This window comes from Crocuta crocuta, unplaced genomic scaffold, assembly GCF_008692635.1.
Source record: "Crocuta crocuta isolate KB4526 unplaced genomic scaffold, BGI_CrCroc_1.0 scaffold125, whole genome shotgun sequence".
NCBI classification, from domain to species: domain Eukaryota; kingdom Metazoa; phylum Chordata; class Mammalia; order Carnivora; family Hyaenidae; genus Crocuta; species Crocuta crocuta.
The window spans coordinates 8,093,631-8,111,242 of NW_027531143.1; the positions used below are offsets into that span (position 1 = coordinate 8,093,631).

Genomic DNA, 17,612 nt, shown 5'->3' on the forward strand with positions numbered 1-17,612 from the left:
ACAGAGCCCGACGCGGGGCTCGAACCCATGAACCGCGAGATCATGACCTAAGGAAAGTCAGACGCTTAACCAACTAAGCCACCCAGGCGCCCCCACCTGCTGTTTTTTAAATGTGCCAAGAGTACTCCTGCCCCAGAATTTTTGCACTTACTATTTCCTCTGCCTGGAAATAACCTTCCTCCTCAGATAACTGCATTTCTGTCCCCCGCCCCCTTTTCTTGGGTCTTTGCTCCAGTGTCACTTAAGTGATATCTCCCCTGATTGTTCAATATAAAATTGCAACTTCCCTTCTCCTACAATTCCTCTCCCCTTACTACGTGACTTCTCTCTGTAACAGTTATCACCGTCTAAAATATTAATGATGTTGCCCCTTTATTTGTTTGCTATGTCTCTCCTCTAGAATGTAAGCTCTATGAGACCAAGGATTTTCCTATTTTATTCATTGCTGTATTCCTACCATCGATGACAGCATCTGGTGCATCTAAATTGTTCAATAAATGCTTGTGGAATGAATAGTGGTGGTGGTGGTGATGGTATGTGTGTGTACGTGGGTAGGGTGAGTCCAGCTGCTATCCAGAGTGTTTTGAGTATCTCATTTTTAAGGTTTATTTATTTAGTTTTGAGAGAGACAGAGTGAGAGACCTTGAGCCTGGGGGTGGGAGTGGGGGGTGGGCAGAGAGAGAGGTTGAGAGAGAGAATCTCTGACAGTGTGGAGCCCAAACACAGGCTTCAATTCACAAAACTATGAGATCATGACTTGAGCCAAAATCAACAATCAGATGCTTAACGAACTAAGCCACCCAGGCATCCTTGAGTATTCTAAGTCAAAGCAGCTGGAATAAAATATGGAGAGGGGTACGCTGATAAAGAATTTTTCTGAATAAAGAACCAGGTCCAAGATTTGAAATTATAGTGAGGCTGAGAAGTGGGATGGAGGGTACCTGACAGGCTGAAAAGTTGGGTCAGAAGCATTCATTGCAAGAGGCTTGAAAAGTAGAAATTCCCAAGTGGTCAGAATCATAAAATGCTGATTAAATCGTAAAATCACACCTTTCTAGGTAAAGACAATGCTGTGAAATGATTTCATTTGTGATGAAACACAGCAAACAATGACCACTGATGCCCGAGGGACAGTCTTGTACAAAGATGGAAAGTGTGGGCATTGGGGCCAGACTGGGGTGCGGGGGGTCAGGGTCCTCACCTGAGCCTACTGCTCACGCTTTGTGTACCCCTTCAAGCAAGTTTTCTGGCCTCTGCTGTCATCTTATAAAATGGGGGTGAAGATAAGAGTTTTCATAAAATGCTAACCTAAAAGGGTGGTTCAAGTTAAATAACTACTACATGTGAAGTACTTAGAACTGTGTCTGGCACATAGTAAGCACTCAGCAAATGTGAGCTTATCATCATTACCTTTTGAAAAAATACATGTGAAGGATCTGAGGTAAAAAATATATACCACAAACAAACACACCCACACTTTGGACCAGATTTAGTAATCAAGGGACTAGGCAGAAAATGCAACTCAGGATATTCTGACTGGGGGCTATGAACTAATTTTCAGTCTGTGTTTGTTAATAAAACAAGAGCCAGTCTGACTGACATGTCTGAGTCAAAGACAGTGGAATTTTATTTCATTACATCTTCACAGCTGCCTTATGAGGTAGGTTTTATTGTCATCATCCCCATTAAACATGAGTAAACTAAGGAGCACTTGGGTGGCTCAGTCACTTAAGCATCCGACTCTTGATCTTTGCTCAGGTCATGATCTCGCAATTCACAGGTTCGAGGCCCCCATCAGGCTCTGCACTGACCAGGAGGAGCCTGCTTGGGATTCTCTTTCTCTGCCCCTCCCCTGTCCAAGCTTGCATGCACAGGTGCTCTCTCTAAATAAATAAATAAACTTAAAAAAAAAAAAAAACATGAATAAACTGAGACTCAGAAGGTATATCATTTGCCAAGGATCACACAGCTGCTGAAAAGCAGAGTCTATTTTTCAACCTTGCTGCTTAGGCTCCTGAAATGGCACTCCTAACCATCTAACAAGATGAGACAGGAGTGACCATAGAGATGACAAGGATTTGACGTGATAGCAAATGACCTCAGCCAAAACTGATGAGCAATTCCACAGAGAACCTTTGGAGGCGCTCTGCCAGCACAAATAGGGACACAGTGGGTACAGGCATGCATACTAGGATAAAAGCACTGCTTAAATGATACAAATTTTAAAAAATTATGTGAGGGGCGCCTGGGTGGCTCAGTCGGTTAAGCGTCCTACTTCGGCTCAAGTCATGATCTCACAGTTCGTGGGTTCGAGTCCCGTGTTGGGCTCTGTGCTGACAGCCAGCTCAGAGCCTGGCGCCTGCTTCAGATTCTGTGTCTCCCTCTCTCTCTGACCCTCCCCTGCTCGCTCTCTCTCTCAGAAATAAATAAAACATTAAAAATTTTAAAAAATAAAATAAAAATTAAAAAATTATGTGAATGTATGGATGTGGGCCTGTGTCTGCCCATGGACTTTATGCCTGCCTTTGTTGTTGGGGCACCTACTGGGGAGGTGGGCAAAGGGCAGCAGACCCTAACTCCCTGGGGTGGGAACAGCAGCAAGAGGCGGGGGGGACCAGTGTCCTCTTCGAACAGCAGCAAGAGTGTCCCCGGTCATGTTTCCATGGCAGGGCCTATGGCTGAAGCCTTGAGGGCTGGCAGGTCACTTCCGTGGCTTCCACTGAAAGGCTCCTTGGAATGGCAAGACCTTATCAGTAAGACTGTTGTTGCAATAAACCTTTGGTCACAGAACACCCATCCTATGAAGATACATGTTCACTTAGCTAAAGGGAAAGCTTAGAAAACCTACTCTTCTCATGTTTTGCTAAAGCGTAATGCTGACTGTTTGAAACTGTAAACCAGAATTTACTAATGACATTATCTCTTTACACAGCCTAAGTCAGAACCATGGCTCCAAAATCTCAAAAACAAAAGAGCTCTGATGGCAACAAAAAAACCAAACGGAGCAAAACCAAACAAATATTACCTGGTAGGATTGTTTCTTCTTTAATGGGGTTTTCATGGATCTAGTATCTGTATATGTATTAGCAGCCAACATGACTGTGGTTTTCTGTGTCCAATAGGGAAATATGTTTTCTGTCCTCAAGTCAAACACATATGGAATTTAAAGTTTGGACATTTATTTGTATTTTTTATTCATTTCATGGCAATATCCATTAAATGCCATAGCATTTATCATGAAGACAGAATTCTGTGGAAAAAGATAATTATTCAAATTCTATTTAATCATTTATAAAATAGATTAAATCTTCATTGTGTATGCATGTGTTTTGTGCATTGAGACGTGGTAGAAGATTGTGATAAACTAAGACCCTTATTTGTCAAAAATGTAAATTTGACATCATCTTATTATATTCTAGATAGAGAAGAAACGGAACCTGTAAATATGGAGAGCATGGGTAAGTGAAAGTATAATTTAGAATTTATGATCCCAGTTTTATAATATTTTAAAATGCAATAAGCAAACAAAAATACAAATTTAAGGAATTAAGATGTACATGAGCTAAAATTACATTGTCATTTAGAATATAAAATGAAAAATGTTAAAAGAATAAAAAGGTAAGAGTAGAAGAGAGAATTTCAAACAGAAAGACTTGAACCTGGCAGTCCCTTACAGACCCAACATGATGTGGTTGCTGAAGAGACTATAAAGTGTTGTAAGTCTACAAGTTATTACTTTTATTAGAATAATATTTTTAAGTCTCTGGCTCATGGACAATATTTATCTGTACTTCATGGTGATATGCCACTATTTCAATTTCAATTAAAAAGGCTAGTTTTTAAGCAGATAAACTAGAACTGAGACAACCAAATTAATGTTGTTTTTACTTTCAGAGGCTAAACAATCTTATTCTAGGAGGACCTTTTGTATTGCTGTTGTTGTTGAAACTTTCCTCTTAGTTTTGACTGGGTGATTCACTTCATGCTTAGGAAACAGTGAGGGTTGGGGAGAGGGAAGATCTAAAAGCCTTATAGGCTGTTGTGAGGGCTCTGACTTTTTAGTCAAGTAGGGTGGAAGCTATTGGTGGTATCTAAGCAGAGGAGTGATAGGATCTGAGTTGCTTTTAAATTTTTTTTATGTATTTTATTTATTTGTGAGAGAGAGAGAAAGAGAGAGTGAGCGAGCAGGGGAGGGTCAGAGAGAGAGGGAGACACAGAATCTGAAACAGGCTCCAGGCTCTGAGCTGGCTGTCAGCACAGAGCCTGATGTGGGGCTCGAACCCACGAACTGTGAGATCATGACCTGAGCCGAAGTCAGATGCTTAACCGACTGAGCCACCCAGGAGCCCCGGATCTGATTTGCTTTTAAAGTATCACCCTAGCTACTCAGCTGAGCACATCAGGGACAGAAGCAGAGGGCAGTCAGGAAGCTTTTGCAGCAGCCTAGGGAAGAGATGGTGGTGGCTTGGGCCAGGGGGATAGAGAGGGTCTAGGTGGGGAGATGGTAAGAGGTTGTCAGCTAACGGTAAATGGCACTGGAACAGGGCACGCTGCCCAACAAATAATTTATTGAATTAATGAATGTACCACCCAGAAACTTGGAAGTCATCTTTAACGCCTTTCTCCCCCTTCACACTTCCCCATCTAAACATTCTACTTCTGTCAATTCCACCCCTAAAGTATATCCAATCCACTTCACATGATCTCCACATCTGCAACCTTACTCAAGATCTCACTTAAGATTGATTCCCCAGCCTCTAACTGCTATCGCTGCTTCCACTCAGCCTCCTTCAATCCATTCTGCACACCACCTGGTCAGGTCTTTTTCCTGCTTAAACTCTCCCACGGCTTTACTCTGTCATTACATTGGTCCCGGCCCCACCTTCCTCTCTGACTGTTTCTCTATCCTCTCCCCCACAACCATGGTACCTGCCAGCCGACAGCCCACCAGCCTTGCTTAACACAGAGCATACCAAAATTATTCCTGCCTCAGGGCCTTTGTTCTTGCTGCTCTTGATACCTGAATAGATCTTTCCCCAGATCTTTATGCAACTCTCTCCTTTTCATCATTCAGCTCTGGACTCCAATCCTGCCTCTGCCAGAGGCCTTGCTTGACCTCTCCTTCACTTATCACCGTGTTATTTCCTTCCTAGCACTTACCGTGAGTCTGAAATTAAAGGACAGTTGACTCTTGTTTTTCTTGGAACTTCTGCACAGTGGCTGCGAACATTGAATTAGCAAGTACTGAGCTAGTGCCCCTGGGGTAATACAAGTTAGGTTCCTGTGCGCCTCTGGTCACAACATTTTCATTAGCTAATCAATACATAACCTTGTTTTATATGTGTTTCTGTTTGAAGACACCTTATTAAATATATATTATTGATTCATTAACATCAAACTCACAGCCAACAGCACTACAGCTCATGCCTGAACAATGCTTATCTAATAAGCGTATTTTCTCCACAAGGCATATCCCAACCTTCTTGCATTTAGGAATGCTATACAGCACTTCAGGACTATGCTTGGGAGCCATTTTAACTGGCAAAAATCACCAATTTAAAAAGCACAAAAATATGAAAAATATGGCACTAAATTGACAGTAGGAAGGACACTTGTTTACAGTTTGAGGGCGGACACAAGATAGCAGAGCATCACCGTGTTTGACCTCGGCTGGAACCGTGCACATTAGGCAACCCAAGGTTTCTGCCACTCTAAACATGGCTGCTAATGATGACAAAAAGCACTGTGACTATTGATGGTGGGGTTAAAATTAGTTTAGCAAGTGAATGTGCAAATATAAAATCTGTGAATGATGAAGATTGGCTGTATTTCTTTGTTTATGCATTTATAACCTATTTTCACACACACATGGCTGGCCTTTGGGCCCATACTCTCTCTCTCTCTCTCTCTCTCTCACACACACACACACACACACACACACACACACACCCCACACATGTGCACGAACACATACAGTCATTAAAACCCTCCCAAATTACCTGGATAATTATATCATAGAGCCACTAGGGTGGGGGGTAAATATTGTTTTTTAGTCCAGGGCAGTAAATATTTCTATGGGAAAGTAGGCCTCAAATTCCATTTGCGAGGCCACATGCATTTGTCGCCCTGTTGGCACATCTGTTGAGCAGCAGGGGAAAAGATGTCAGGACATCCAGGTGCGTAGGGTCTGGGAAAGACAGGAGGGGCCCCTGGGACCAGGGAGGGTGGAGCAGGAGAGGGAGTTTTGGGGGTAGAGGCCGAGCTGCGGCTGGGACCATGGATGCTGATGGTGATAAGAAGGATAAGACAATGAGAAGACGGATTGAGAGAGGGGAAACCGAACAAACTATTAACAGAGGCTCTCATTTGGGAGGTAGTATTCCGGGTAATTGTTAGTTTCTTCTTTTCACTTATTTATTTATTTATTTTACATTTCTTGTAATGGATATACTTACTTTAAAAACAAGAACAACGAGGGGCGCCTGGGTGGCTCAGTCGGCTAAGCATCCAACTCTTGATTTCAGCTCAGGTCATGATCTCAGATTTTGTGGGATCAAGCCCCACATCAGGCTCTGCACTCTCAGATTTTCTCTCTCCCTTTCTCTCTGTCCCTTTCCCCCCTTTCAGAATAAATTTAAAGACATTTTTTTAAAAAGTCTTTCAAAATGTTGACCAAGACAATTATTTAAAGTAAGCAATCTGCATGTTTCCTCTTAATATTTTAAGTGGTTATATTTAATGTCCAAAGTCTACTTTGCCTTCCCCAGGTCATCCGGAAATTTATCCTTTAGTGTTAACTACCCAGACACAGGAAATATTTAACTGCCGAATAGATGAAGATGTCACAGATGAAAAACCTTATAAACTTATCAAAAAAGAAGATATTTTAGCAGACTTTAAAAACAGAGCTGCAGTGTCTGACTTCCACCCAGTCAAAAAAATTATCCAGGTAAGTACAACATCTCTATTTTTCAGTCCCACCCAAGAGGTTTCTGATTACATAATACGAAAAGTTAGAGAGCTTGTTGAGCTCAAATCTGGTATTCCACCACCACCCCCTCTTACTTAGGGCAAATGCTAGCTTGTCCACACCTCCTTTGGGATCCCATTTGATGACCTCTGAAAAGCATGCACCTATCAGTGACTGATTATTACTTCATACCTAGAAAAGTCCATCCTTCCCAATTTTGACTAGAATAGGAATCTACCCTTATTTTCCCATACTGCTTTAATTTTTTTTTTTTTTTAATTTGAGAGAGAAAGAGAGCACAAGCGGGGAAGAGACAGAGGGAGAGGGAAAGAAAATCTTAGGCAGCATCACACTCCGCACGGAGCCCAAAGCAGGGCTTGATCCCAAGAACCATGAGACCATGATCTGAACCGAAATCAAGAGTCAGATAGATACTTAACCAACCAAGCCATCCAGGTGCCCCTACTTTAATTTTTTAATTTATAATTTTGGTCCTGAAAGGTCTCGAAACATGGAACAGAACACCAACACCAAATAAAAGAAATGCTTCTTTTGTCCTGTTAGAAATAAAATTGCATGGTAATTTCCTTAGACCCACTGAGTTTTAAGAGCTTTATTAATTTAATAAAATCAATCTGGGATTATGAGCTATACATTAGCACTATGGCCATCTTTTATGATTGATTAGAAAAATATTAATTTTGTGTATGAATAAGCTGAATGAAAACTGACCTCTTCTGATTATATTCCTGTAGGAATATCCTGGAGATGAGCTTCTGGTTGTTCATGACAAAGACTTCAGATATGGACTTAACTTTTATCTTATCGGAACAGAAGAGGGCAAAGAAAACTACTTAAATGTAAGTATATCCCAAGTCTTGCTTGTTAGCAGAAGGAAAAAATACCTCTTGTTTAGCTCTCTTTCCTTGGGGCCTAGATCCAGTTCTGGTACTTAGAGTAGGTAAGCAGCAAACGTTAGATGAAGTAAATCAAATATCTCAGAGTAGCAGATACTCTACTTATGTGTCCTTCATTGACCCAATGAGAGGAGAAACAATGAATCTGGAGTAACATTGCTCTTGGCCACTCTTTGACCCTTATTCCTGCCTCTCCTCTTGCCATCTCCATGACCTTGAGAAAGTTACTGAACCACTAGTCCCCAGAGTCGTGGCACCAAAAGGATCTATTTCCAGGGCTGTTGTGAAGATTAAATGGGCTTTTTCTCTTTTGTTTAATTTCCTTCTCCTAATTGAAAAACATGAACAAATACAAAAGAAAATAAGTAAGTGCTTAATGATTTTAGATAAATGTAAAGTTTCTCGCAGAATACATGCATGCAGCTGTAATCTACTTTGGGTCATATATTTTAGAGTGCTATTTATTTTACTCTAGCACGCAGAAGTACCAGAAGAACAGGAAGAACATAAAGAGTATATTCCTGAAGATTTATATATTTATAAACCACCTATCTCTAAGCCATGGGTTTCTTTGGGCAGTGAAAAAGAAATTGATGAAGAATCGGTTAAGGAATCTGCAAAGCAGGTCAGAGATTTGATATGATCTTCAGTGCATTACCTCTCTATAATGCTCAACAGCACTTACTCCTGAGGGATCTGTAAGGTTTGCTATGTTTGCCAACGTGGATGTGGTTTTTCCTTTGATAGAAGAATGGTTATTGTTTTGGATATGTGGGTTGTTATGGGTTGAACTGTATTCCCCAAAACAGATATGTTGAAGTCCTAATGCCCAGTACCTCAGAATGTGACCCTGTTAGGAAATGGGGGGCACTAATCCAATATGGCTGGAGTCCTTCTTAAAAAGATGGCCATGCAAAGACACAGAGACACAGGGAGAGCACCACGTGAAGAAGGAAGCAGAAATTGGAGCGACAGATCTACAAACCAGAGAACAACGAGGATTTCTGGCCATTGTCAGAAGCTAGGAGAGAGGCAAGGAACAGATTCTCCCTCAAAGCCCTTAAAAGGAACTAACCCTTCAGCGCCTTCATCTCAGACTTCCAGCCTCCACACCTATGAGAATAGTTAAAATAACTGCCCGTCATTTTAAGCCACCCAAACGGTGGCACTTGGTTATGGCAGCCCTAGGAAGCTGACACTGTGGCATCCCCATAGCACCCCTGAAAAGAAGATTTGCGTAGGAGTGGTTTATTATGAAAGTGTTCCACAGAAGAACCAGAAAAGCAGCAGGACAGGCAATAGCAGAAGTCCTACAAAGGATGTTATCTCAGGCAAAAGTCACATAGAGGAAAGACTTTAGCTTGAACCCCTCAGTGACCTCTGGAGTGTAAATTACATCTGAATTGTTCCAAAGAGAAGTAAAGGAGATGGGCTTACACATCTCCTGCAAGTCCAACATTGGTCAAGATGTAAACTGCCCATCACTCCCTATTCTTTGTACCTCTGTACCAAAGTGGTCTCAGTAGCCCCAGAGCATGCTCTGCAGAAGAGCAGCAGCTGGCGGCCCTGGAAATGGAAAACACAGAACTGGAGAGGTAAACAGAAAGCACAGGAAGAGATCTTAGAGGATCTGAGCAGAGCACCAGTATTGTCTACCGCACATCCATTTTTCCAGGGACTTGATTATGTTTCTTTTACTGTTTACACGTGTTGCAGATCACATATATGATTTCTCGGAAACGAAGTGAATTTGGTGCACCAGTTAAGTTCAGTGACCAAAATGCTTCCAGAGTAAAAGATTCCTATGTTGAATGTACAGCCTACTCAGATAAAAATTTTATTGTTAAGCAACTGGAGAAAGATGTTGGCATGCAAGTCGTCCCCAAAATCAAGGACACAAGTACTCAAACAAGATGGTAAGTATGCGATGGGGTTGTATATTTTCAAAGGCGAGTACAGTAAAATCTAGCAATACCTGTGCTTATTTTGGAAAGATCTTATAATAAATAGAAATGGCTTGACAATGATGACATAGCTCTTCACAGAGTGATTCAACTCAGGGAGACTTACTCAATAATACCTTTTAAAATCTCAATAGAAAAATGAGATGTAAGTATAGAAGACTGTAAACGCTGTGAAGTGGGAAAATAACCGATTCTGTTAATCATCACACTACTGCTTTCAGAGAAGTGTTGTCTCCCGCCTCTGCCTCCTCACTGCTCTATTCCCACCACCTAAGTGATCATTCTTACATATCAAATTAGATTGTGTTAGGTCACTGCCTAAATCTCTTCTTTAGCACCCCACCACATCCAGAGCCCTTAGGATGGCATTAGGTCCTCCTTCCTCCATTACAAGCATTGCCGGCCACTTCAGCCTTGTCACCCTGTTCTGAAACAAGCTCTTATGCTCTAGCGCTATGAGCTGCCTCCAGTTCCCAGAATATCTGCTCTTCCACATCTCCCTGCCTTTGCCCGTGCTGCTCCCCTGTATAAAATGGCGAACCTGTAGAACACCTCTTTACCCTTCAAGGTCCACCTCAGTGCCCCTTTCTCTGTGATTTCCGGGAACTACATGGTAGTGTTGATCTCTCCCTCCTTTGGGTCCCGCTAGAGCTTAGAGGCATCTTACTGTAGCACTGATGACCCACACTGTAGGCATCTGCTTCCCTGTCTGCCTGCCTTAGATCCGGAGCACTTTGAGACTACCCATATCATTTCACACATGAAGCTCTTTATTAAAATTCATCCAGTGAATGAACTGATGTGAAATGGATTGCTGAAAGAATGCCATGGGGACTTGAGTTCATTAAATTGGAAAATATACTTAGCTAAACCATGCTTTTTTTTTTCAGGATTTAAAAAATACTGTTTATTTTGAAATAATTTTAGATTTATGAAAGATAAGCCATTGATGCTGAATATGGTTTGGCGATACAGAGAAAGGAAAAACAGCCCAAGTCTTTAAAAGACCTGAACAGTTCAAGGGCGTGGGAAGACCAGAGTCTGCATGGGACCACAGGGACACCAGCCTGGGTAGAGTAGAGTGAGTAGCAGATGCAGACAGAAGTGGACTCCCTGTGGCAGACAGTAAGGAACTTTGGAAAGTTCTGGAGCATGGGAGAGGCAGGATAACAGGGCTATTAAAATAACATGAGCCAAGCATAAAGATGAGAGCAGAGGAAAGAAGCCTGGAGTTGAGAACATTGGCTAAGTAGGGGACCACTGTAGTAAAACAGGCAAAATGTGACCAGTGTCTAAATTAAGGTGGTGGCAGTAGGCATGGAAGAAAGGGTGGAAAGGAAACATGTGTAAATACAAAATGCCATAACTCCCATCATTAAAACAAACAAAACCCAACTTTTTTGACATCTCTAGATATTAATTTCTCTGCTTTTCTTTATGACAAAACTCTTCCTTGTCCATATTCTCTAGTTCCATTCTTTCTTCTGCATTTTGTCTTGAGCTCATGCCAGTCTTCACAAGGTCACCAAAGACTTCCAGTTGTCTGATTGCCTAATCCAATGTTCAGACCTTCTTTTTCTCTACTTCTCAGCACTACTTACTGTGATTGAGCATTTCTCCTTCTTAAAGCAAAACTTTCCAATAAGTGTTATGGATGACACTCATTGTACCCATCCTAACTTACTGGCAGCTCCTTCCCTGTCTCTTTTACTGGATCCCTTTCTCCCAGCCTCTAAATATTAGAGGGCCCCAAGGCTTACTCCTTTTGATGTTTTTCCCCCTCTAACTATACTTAATCCTTGGGTGAATTTATCCAGTCCTATGATATTAACATATTGTCTGTTACTGCTGATGACTCCCAGATCTATGCCTTCAGCCTCAATCTCTTCCCTGAATTCATTTATTTATCTGCTTACTTGAATTTCTAATATGTCCCTCAAGTTTAACATGCCCAACAACAAATGTTTTCCTTTTAATGCCAAACCTGAGACTCACTGAATCTTCCTCATCCCAGTAAACAGCAACGATATTCTTATAATTACTCAGACCCAAAACTTTGGATTTTCTTGGGTCTGTCTTCAAAGTATATCCACTGCTATCACCTTGGATTAAGCCATCATCACCACTTGTCTAGATTATAGTAATGCCTCCTAACTGGTTTACCTCTATCCACTCTTTCTCTCCTACATTCTGTTCTCCATAGAAGAGCCAGAGTAATCCTGTTAAAATGTAAATCAGATGTCACCGATCAAAACCCTTGGAAAACCAATGGCCTTCCATCCTACAGGAACCTACAAGGCTTCATATGGTCCAGATCCTCTTTGCCAGTTTTCCCTCATCCATTCCAGCCACAATGGCTTCCTTGTTCCTTAAATTCACCAAGCATACTCATACCTAATGTGTTTTAATGCCTACACAAGATACTCATATGCTTACACAGGCTACTCTTTCCCCAGATAACCTTAGGGCTCATTTCCTCCTTCATCCAGATCTCTGCTTGAATGAGGCATTCTCTGAAATTCCTGTACACCTATCTTCCATGACATATAGTGAGTTTATATCCCAACAAACCCATTGTAAGTTGAAAATATCATAAGTTGAAATGCATTTAATACATCTAACTTACTGAACATCATACATAGCTTTGCCTACTTTAAATGTTTTCAGAACAGTTGGGCGGAATCATCTAACACAAAACTATTTTATAATAAAGTGTTGAATATTTCACATAATTTATTAAATACTGAAAGTGAAAAACAGGATGGTTGTGTGGGTACACAGCGAGAGAGAATCATACAACATATCACTAGCCCAGGAAAATATCAAATTCAAAATTCAAAGTACAGTTTCTACTGAATGCATATTGCTTTCGCACCATCCTGAAACAAACAAAATCACGTGCAGAAGCATCATAAGTTGGGGCCATCTATAAAAGCAACCACCGCCATTACCATCCACCCTCTAACTCTATTTCTCTTCACATTATTATCACCACTTAATATGTGTTTGTCAATGTCATTCCTCTCTCACCTTCCCTCCTGTCCTCCGCCTCAAAATTCAAGCTCCAGGAGACAGGAAATTTGTCTATTTTGTTTATTTCCACATCCTCAATTCCTAGGGTATTTCCCAGAACACATTATCAAATGGAGGGAGACAAGGAACGGAGGAAAGGGGAAGAGATGATCACATTTAAAAAAGAATGTGAAGAACAGATGACTGACGAGTCCAGTGTTAAGAGGAGAGCCATGAAATAAGCTGAAATCCTATATGAAATATATGACCAGGAGATCAGAAATTAAAAAACAAATAAAAAAGAGCCTTGTCAAATCTATATAACCCAAGTCAGAAACCATAAAAATGCAATGTTAACATCAAGGCTCATATACAGAGATACCAGGGGTCAGAATAAGAAATGAATCATAAACAAGGCGGGCAGGTGGATAGACAGGCCAGAATGAAAGGAGGTAAAAATGAAGACAGGATCTGTAGTCAAGTTTGGGCAGAGAATTAGGATACCAGAGATTCATAAACACCAAGATGTGAGAGCGAGACAGGAAGGAGAGTGGTGATGCACTAGTACCAAAGAAACTTAGATTTTAAAACAAATTGCTAAGCCGAGCCAGCCAGAGACTTCTATGTTCCTGCCAGTGTACAGAAAAGTAACAAGAATGAGTCAGCAAGGATGGACTCAGGAGGCAGACTCAGAAAAGAACAGTGAACGTCCCACAACAGGAACCTCATTGTAGGATGTGAGACTTAGCAGGCGCTCACTGAATGTTGACCAATACAAGCAGACAGCTATAGCTCTACGGGTGAAATAAATAGATGAGAAGTAAGGGAAGGTCTTGACCGATAATATGAAAAAATAATTGAATTGAAAGGTTCAAATTTAGGTGACTGGGAGAATACTGGTTCTCCTTAGAAAGATCAGGAAATGAGGAAGGGTAGCTAGTTTGGGGTGGAGAGGATGAGATATAGGATTTTTTTTTTTAATATTTTTATTTANGCCACCCAGGCGCCCCCCCCAGGATTTGATAGAAGTAAAAAAGGTCAATGGTGAGGTTCAACGAGGAATGACCGCGAAAGCAAATGTTCACAGTGTTCAGGCATTCTTCTAAGCGCTTGGCAGACAGCAACTCAGTTCTCACAGCTGCCCTCTGAGATAGACACTATCCCCATTTTATAAATAAACTGAGGCAAAGTGAGGTGAGAAATGAAAGCACAATGTTTGGGACATAATTTAAATATGCAGCAATGATAAACAGATCTGCTGAGAAATAACAAAACAAATCACATATTAAAAGTAAGAGCAACTCTTAGTCTCTTTGCTGAGATCACCAGGTGCCATAAAATTTCTTACTTGACCCTATCCAGAGGATACTAATATGTGCTAGACATTAAAAAGTGAAGCTAAGGGTCACCTGGGTGGCTCAATCTATTAGGTGTCCAACTCTTGACTTCGGCTCAGGTCATGATCCCAGTGGGACTCCATTTGGGGCTCTGCGCTGAAAGCGCTGGAATCTGCTTGGAATTCTCTCTCTTTTCTCTGCCCTTCCCCTGCTTGCCCTCTCTCTCTCTCAATACAAATAAATAACTTAAAAAAAAAAAAAAGGTGAAGCTAAGATATGAACCCAAGTCTCTCTGGTTCCAATACCAACATTCTTTCTTTCTATCACTGCCTTCTGCTAGTGATACTGAAATAGTGAGGAGGGAAAAAATGATTTATTAAACATAAGCAAAACTCTCTTTACCCCTTGTTTGATTGCTCTTCACTTAATATATTTGCCTCTCACAGCGACGTTTCACTCACATTTGTTCAACACAGATTAAATACAACCTTAATGGTTTTTTGAACACTTAAAATGTGCTAGGCACTATATAAAAAACTTTGCATATATTAACAGATTCAATTTACAATGACTCTATGAGCTAGGTACTTTAAGAATTTCATTTAGAGATGAATAAACAGACACAGAGAGGTTAAATAAATAGCCCAGGGTCACAAAGCTTGTAAGTGACAAACCCAGGCTTCAAAACTAGGCAGCCTGTCACCAGAGTGCATGCTTTTAATGACTGTGCCATCCAGCCTTTCTATAGCCCCAAACCCTAAGATCAAGGAGCTCACCAGTCTAGTGGGTGAGACTGCCAACGCCCAAATACAACAGCATGATAGGTTCAGAGGTGGAGGTGAGCACTGAGGGCAGACTGGAGGAAGAAGCTTTCAGAAATCATGTTGCCATCATTGCTGAAATGCACATTGTTTCTAGTTTTGTATATTTAGAGCAGGATTTCTGAGTCTCAACACTACTGACATTTTGGGCTGGATAAATCTCTTTTGTGGGAGGCTGTCTTGTGCATTGTAGGGCATTAAACAGCATCCCTGGATTCTACCCACTATACGCAGGTAGCACATCCCAGTTGTGACAACCAAAAATGTTTCCGGATGTGAACAAATGTCCCCAGGGTATGGGGTGGGATAGGATTGCACTGGTTAAGAAACACTGATCTGATAAACCAAAGAGGGAGAGAATGATAAATAAATGTGGCAAACTGTTAATTGATGAATCTGGGTGAGGAGTGTATGGGACTTCCTTAGATCTTTCTTACAGCTTTTCTCTAAGTTAAAAATATCTAGGGGTGCCTGGGTGGCTCAGCTGGTTGGGTATCTGACTTCAGCTCAGGTCATGATCTCACAGTTCGTGGGTTCCAGCCCTGCGTCGGGCTCTGTGCTGAGAGCTCAGAGCCTGGAGCCTGCTTCAGACTCTGTGTCTCCCTCTCTCTCTGCCCCTCCCCTTCTCATGCTCTGTCTCTCAAAAATGAGTAAGTGTTAAGTTAAAAATATCTAAATAAAGCTTTAAAAAAATAAGAACTTCTTGATTATGTTGGAAATACATAAATATTCAAAGTATTTCAAAAAGGCAATCAATACCAACTGTCTAGGATAAAGAAAAAAAATTCAATATGTAGAATTTAAATATAAAATAGTATCTTATTATTGTCACAGAAAGAAACTTTTGACGTGTCACAACCTATATGTACTTTTCTTTGATCTAATTTTTGGTATTCAATTTTCTTGTTATGTATTAGGACATATCCCAAAAACGCTACTACACAATATTATCCAAGAGAATTTTCAGAGGAGGAAAAAGAGATATTTGGACAATCCAAGCCTTTGATTGACTTTCTGAATAATGCATCTATAAGGTAAAAAATGTATATTAAAATTTTAAAATAAAACATAAAATGTGTATGTGTACTTATAGTGATAGGTCTTAAAAAGCAACTCCATACATGGTGGCTTGATAGAAAATATGAAGAGTTATCAGATGTACACGGGGATATGACACATCCTCAGTCTTTCTTTCCTTTTATTGCCACCAGTGTGAACCTAGGAGATGTATACAGCTGAGTGTGTGAGGATGTTTCCCTAATGGCAAGTTAACAATTATTTACTTACCATGGTTCTTTTTTTTTTTTTTATGTTTATTTTTGAGAGAGAGACAAACAGAGCACAAACAGGGGAGGGGCAGAGAGAGAGGGAGACAAAGAATCTGAAGCAGGCTCCAGGCTGTGAGCTGTCAGCAAAGAGCCCAGCATGGGGCTCCAACTCTCAAACCACAAGGTCATGACCTAAGCTGAAGTCAGACACTCAAACGACTGAGCCACCTAGGCGCCCCATATGATGGTTCTCGTATTTAAGTCTTTTTTCTCTCCTCCTTACTCCCCTTCTTGGCTTCACTTACTTGTATGATTAAAAGATGAGGACACAGTGGATGTGGAAGATGTTCACGACAATGCTGCTCTTTGTAAATGATAACCTGAAATCGATTCGGATGTTCCCTTGTACATCTTATTCCTCACCCCGAATTCCTGTGTTGCTTCCACTCTTAGTGGAGCTAAGAGAGAGGTGTCTTCAGAAAGCTCCCACACACACGCACACGCACACACAGTTACTAGAAACCTGGGATCTCTAAACCAGAGAAATAGCTTGACAAGTTCTCAAGTCAATTTTCGGAGTTCAGAGAAGTGGAACCAGTGGTGGGCGGGTCTGCAGCGGTACCCCGTAGGTTGGCTTCCATTTCTTTCCAAAATCAAAAATTTGTTGGTCAAGTTCATACACAGACCATGTTTCCCTTTTTCATTTTTAAGAAAACACCATCAATTTTCACACTGTTTAAATGTCCTGAAAATTCCAACTCTTGAAAATTGTTTCCTAAAGGGACTCCTGGGGGGCTCAGTTGGTTAAGCATCCGAATTCGGCTCAGGTCATAAGCTTGTGGTTCATGAGTTCAAGCCCCGCATCGGGCTCTGTGCTAACAGCTCAGAGCCTGGAGCCTGTCTTTAGTTTCTGTGTCTTCCTCTATCTCTGCCCCTCCCCTGCTCATGCTGTCTCTCTCTCTCTCTCTCTCTCTCAAAAATAAACAAACATGAAAAAATTAAAAAAAAAAAAAAAGAAAATTGTTTCCTATGTCTAGGGAGGGTCTGGTTCAAAAATTCATCAATGATGCAAAGAGAGTCCTTTAAACTAAATACTTCATATATGTATAGCTATGTTTACTCTGGGTCAAGGCTTCTTGTGAAGTTTGTTACAAGGTGGAACAAAGAGATGTTCCGTCAATGCCTGATGACTAACAGCTGTTCAACAGGCTGTCCCTTGCTAACTCTTCATACACTGTAGCTGGCTTGCCTGCTGTGTCATTGTGCCAGCCACCAGAGGGACAATGGCATCAAAGCTAAGGACAGCAAAGGAAATACAATGCC

The 17,612-nt window shown here is 41.1% G+C and overlaps 1 protein-coding gene across 3 annotated transcripts in view; it reads left to right on the forward strand.

Annotated features, from left to right (window-relative positions):
• The window catches only part of DNAI3 (dynein axonemal intermediate chain 3), a 73,181-nt gene that overhangs the window by 8,942 nt on the left and 46,627 nt on the right, over positions 1 to 17,612 (forward strand). For 2 of the 3 annotated variants that reach the window (XM_077771117.1, XM_077771119.1), the window contains exons 1-6: positions 3,425 to 3,458; positions 6,768 to 6,949; positions 7,726 to 7,830; positions 8,363 to 8,512; positions 9,604 to 9,803; positions 15,939 to 16,055. In XM_077771117.1, coding sequence (XP_077627243.1) covers positions 3,446 to 3,458; positions 6,768 to 6,949; positions 7,726 to 7,830; positions 8,363 to 8,512; positions 9,604 to 9,803; positions 15,939 to 16,055 — 767 coding nt within the window. In that variant the 5' untranslated portion in view covers positions 3,425 to 3,445. Of the gene's footprint in view, positions 1 to 2,932; positions 3,029 to 3,419; positions 3,459 to 6,767; positions 6,950 to 7,725; positions 7,831 to 8,362; positions 8,513 to 9,603; positions 9,804 to 15,938; positions 16,056 to 17,612 lie in introns of those variants that run through there. The other variant, XM_077771120.1, reaches the window with a different exon arrangement.